The sequence below is a fragment of the Chrysochloris asiatica genome, unplaced genomic scaffold (genome assembly GCF_000296735.1).
Source record: "Chrysochloris asiatica unplaced genomic scaffold, ChrAsi1.0 scaffold00069, whole genome shotgun sequence".
In the NCBI taxonomy this organism is placed as follows: Eukaryota; Metazoa; Chordata; class Mammalia; order Afrosoricida; family Chrysochloridae; genus Chrysochloris; species Chrysochloris asiatica.
The window spans coordinates 14481030-14485734 of NW_006408587.1; the positions used below are offsets into that span (position 1 = coordinate 14481030).

The 4705-nt window shown below is 40.4% G+C and overlaps 1 protein-coding gene across 1 annotated transcript in view; it reads left to right on the top strand.

Annotated features, from left to right (window-relative positions):
• Positions 1-3648, top strand: part of LOC102819024 (acyl-coenzyme A amino acid N-acyltransferase 2-like) — an 8369-nt gene extending 4721 nt beyond the window's left edge. Inside the window, exon 3 of the mRNA XM_006864716.1 lies at positions 3055-3648. Coding sequence (XP_006864778.1) covers positions 3055-3648 — 594 coding nt within the window. The remainder of the gene's footprint in view (positions 1-3054) is intronic.
• Positions 3649-4705: the final 1057 nt, after the last annotated feature.

The window sequence follows — 4705 nt, forward strand, 5'->3', positions numbered from 1 at the left end:
TGATGCCACATTTTTCTTCATAGAACCCAGCTTCTCGTATTATTTGCTCAGCATACAGGTTGAACAAGTATGGTGAAAGAATACAACTTTGTTGCACACCTTTCTTAATTTTAAAACATTCAGTATACCCATGTTCTGCTTGAACAACTGCTTCTTGGTCCAGGTACAGATTTCTTAGAAGTACAATTAAGTGTTCTGGAATACTCATAGCTCGCAATGTTGTCCATAGCTTGTCATGATCCACACAATCGAAAGCCTTTGCCAAAGTTACAGAGCCAGAAAAATGACAGAGCCTGCCTGGCAGTACCTGTGCTCAGAACCATGGAGCTATCCTGACTCTCTGACTTGTATCTTTCTTTCCCACCCTGATCCTGGAGAGGTGTGACCCTTTTTGAGGAGAGATAGGGTATGTTTCTCACTGAAGGATCATCAACAATCAGCATTCTTATATTCAGTGTTGTCCTCATCACCATCGTTATCAACCTGTGTGCTTTTCTAAGCATATTGGACTCTTTTAAAATGTTTCCCTAAAAGAAATTAAATGTAAATTCTAGATAAAATGTTTTCAAGGTTTTTTTTTTTTTTTTCTGTTTTAATTTTAATGATTTGTGACATGTGTGAGAAAGAAGGACTATTGTAAAAATTCAATTTGGATTTAGATCAAGAGATAGTATTCAATTCCTACCTCTGTCCCTCAAGGAGCACTGGTAGTGTAGTGGATTATGATTGGGCTGCTAACGGCAAGGTCATTAGTTCAAATCTACCAGCTGTTCCATGGGAGAAAGATGAGGCTTTCTGCTCCTGCAAAGATTTACAGCTTTGGAAACCCTATACAGGGTTGCTATGAGTTGGAACTGACTCGGTGCCACACCCAGCACCACCATTACCTCTGCCACTCAATACTGTTACAACATTAGGCAAGTCTTCAAAACTTCCCAAACTCAGATTTCTTATTGGAAGGACTGTTGTTATTGTTAGATGCTGTCGAGGCAGTCCCAACTCATAGTGACCCTGTGTACAATAGAAGGAAACACTGCCCAGTTCTGCACCATCATCATAATCATTGCGATGTTCGAGCGCATTACAGCAAACACTTTGTCAATCCATCTCAATAAAGCTCTTCCTCTTTTTGCTGACCCTTTACTTTACCAAGCATGATGTTCTTCGGAGCTAGTCTTTCTGATAATGTGCCCAAATTATTTGAGATAATGTCTTGTCATTCTTGTTTCTAAGGAGCATTCTGACTGTACTTCTTCTAAGAAATATTTGTACATTCTTCTGGTAGAATAAGGTATATTCAACATCCTTTGCCAACACCATAATTCGAGTGTAGCAATTCGTTTTCCATTTTCTAACTCATTACCCAGCTTTTGCATACACATAAGGAGATATCATGGCTTGGGACAGGTGTACCTTAGTCTTGAGAGTGACACTTCTGCTTTTTAACACTTTTAGGGGGTCTTTTGCAGCAGATTTGCCCATGCAATATGTTGTTTGATTTCTTGACTGCTCCTTCTATGGGCATTGGTTGTGGATCCCAGTATAATGAAATCCCTTGACAACTTCAACCCTTTTCCCATTTATCATGATGGCACTTATTGGTCCAGTTATGAGGATTTTAGTTTTATGTTGAGATGTAATTCATATTGAAGGCTGTAGTCCTTGATCTTCATCAGTAACTGCTTCAAATTCTTTTCACCTTCAGTTGTGCCATCTGCATATGGTAAGCTGTTAATAAGCCTTTCTCTGATCCTGACACCATGTTCTTCATATCGTCCAGCTTCTTGGATTATTTGCTCAGCATACAGATTGAGTAGTATGGTGAAAGGATGCAACCCTGATGCACACCTTTTCTGAAATTTTGTGCCTCTTGGTCTATGCATGGGTTCAACATAAGCACAATAGTATTCTGGAAGTCCCTTCTTTGCAATTATCCACATAATTTTTTATGATCCATTGTCTAATGCCTTTGCATTGTCAATGAAACACAGTCTTTCTGGTATTCTCTGCTTTCAGCCAAGATCCATCTGACATCAGCAGTGATAATCCTCATTTCACATTGTTTCTGAATTAGGCTTGAATTTCTGGAAGTTCCCTGTCAATGCACTGCTGCACCTGATTTTGAATTATCTTGGCAAATTTTCACTTGCATGTGGTATAATGATATTGTTTGACAATTTCTTGATTCTGTTGGATCATCTTTCTTTAGACTAAGCACAGTATAGATCTCTTCCATTCAGATGCCCAGGTAACTATCTTGAAAATTTCTTGCATCTGTTTGTTGAAATATCTCAATTGGTATTCCATTAATTCTGGTTCCAAGGCTCTTCTTCTCACCTGCCCTCCCTTGATGACAAAGTTTCTGGTGCATTAATTATTCTTAACCTTTTTTGTACTTATAAAGTGCTTCCTTTGTTAAAAACAAATGAAAACTCTAACTTATTTCGTTGAGTCAATTCAGACCTGTAGTGAGTCTGATGTTGCTAAGTCCCTTCGAGTTTGTTCCAACCCATAGCGACCCTGTATAGAGTTTCCAAAGAGTGGCTGGTGAATTTGAACCACTGACCTTTCAGTTCAAATGGACCTTGCAGTCCAGTGCATTATCCCACAGCTCCACACCAGGACTCCGATGTGTGCCAAAATAGAACTGAACTCCACAGGGTTTTCAATTCCTGTAATCTTATGGAAGTAGATTCCCAGGTCTTTCTTCAGCAGCCTGCTCTGAGTAGATTAGAATACCCATCTTTGGGTTATTTGTTGAGTTCAAACCTTTAACACTAATCAGGAAAATGTTTTTATTTATACTATTTCACTTGATCCTCATAACAATTCTGTGAGGTAGGTAATGTTATCATCCCCAGATATGACAAAGCTTAGAGAGGGTAAGTAGTTGACTTTCTCAGTCACAGAACTGATAAATCTGAGTGCTAGGACTTGAATCCCAGTCTCTCCGCATCACACTGACTTACTTAGAGTCTGTGTGGCTGGTCTGTGGGGAAAGCTCCTTCCCAGAACTGAACTTGTAATGGGTTCTCCTTTGTTTTGTGTTTGCAGGTCCAAAAGCCAGGAATCGGTGTGCTTTCTGTGAGTAAAGGAGCAGAGATTGGGCTGGCCATGGCCTGCTACCTGAAACAGGTGTTAGCCACTGTATGCATCAATGGGCCCACTGCTGTCAGTGACATTCCACTCAGGTACAAGGATTTGGTTATGAAACCCATCAGCACAAGTATAGAACGCATCCAGATTCATGTCTCCGGGGCTATGCGTGCCATTGACTTTATGGGATTCCCGAAAGATGGGGTGGATACACACAGCATCCTTCCCATTGAAAAGGCTCAGGGTCAGATCCTCTTTATTGCCGGAGAGAACGATGAATGTGTCAATAGCAGAGCATTTGCCGAGAAGGCTGTGGACCAACTGCAGAGACATGGGAAAAGCAATGCAAGGATGCTGATGTATCCTGCAGCCGGCCACCTCATAGAGCCACCCTATGCTCCCCTGTGCTATGCTTCCTGGAGCCCTGGCTTTTCCTTGCCCTTACTCTGGGGTGGGGAACCTGTAGCTCACGCAGAAGCTCAAGAGCACTCCTGGAGAGAGATCCAGAAATTCTTCAGGCAACACCTCATTCCCGCCAGAAGCAAACTCTGAGCAAGGACTAAGATGACAATGGTAGACAATGGGGCTGCAGTAAAAAAGTACAAAAGAGGAAGAGGATAAGGCAGTGATAGGGTGGAGACTGGGTTTTCCTTGGCTTCTCAGGATTCAGTCATTTTGAATCTTATTATTGTATTCTGACTCCCGGCATCTCATGTAGGTAATAGAGTAGAACTGCTCCATAGGGTTTCAAAGCTGTGACCTTTTGGAAGCAGATACCAGACCTGTCTTTCAGGCGCCTCTTGGTGGGTTTAAACTGCCAGCCTTTCAGTAGTAGTCCAGGTTTAACCAGTGCCCTGCTCAGGTATTCCACTTTAAATCTGCTAGAAGACAATGAAACAAAGCAAAGGATCAAGGCATAAATATATGTGCTTTGATCTGTAATTGGATGTGTCTCCTCAAATCCCGTTCTCCTTTTATAGATAGACAATTTTTTCTTATTCTTCCTTTCACTTAATGCTTTTATCAACATATCCATGTTCTGTGCAGAAGAGTATCATTTGTATTTTTTAAAAAGGGGTGGGGTCCTTCTTATTGGGAATAGGATACCTGTTTATCCCAACAGTAGACAGATTTTACTTTTCAGGAATCTGATTTCAGCAAAATGAAACATATATTCTGATTATGTTGTTTTCATAGCCACCCAATCTTTGGATTTAATTATGAGTCAATAAATTTCTTTATTGCTTAATCCATTTACATTGGTCATGTCTATTATTTGCCACTGGTTGATCCATGTTCTCTTGTCCCATCGTAGCAGGCCACACCCTTCTGGATCTGGCCTGACACTGTGGAGGACAAATCGTAAATCCTAACTTTTTAAAAGAAAATTGAGAAATGTAGATAAAAAATTAATTCCCAGCTTGAATTACATGAGACATCTATTATAATTCTTAAATTTAATAAACCAAGCATAACCTGAAGACAATATATTTGAGCTATTGGTGATTGTATTACCTTTACTTTGAGGTGAGGGGGATAGTTGGAAGAAATGAAACTACCTGTGAATAGAGTCACTTCTTGATTGGAGATAATCTGAAGATAAACCAGC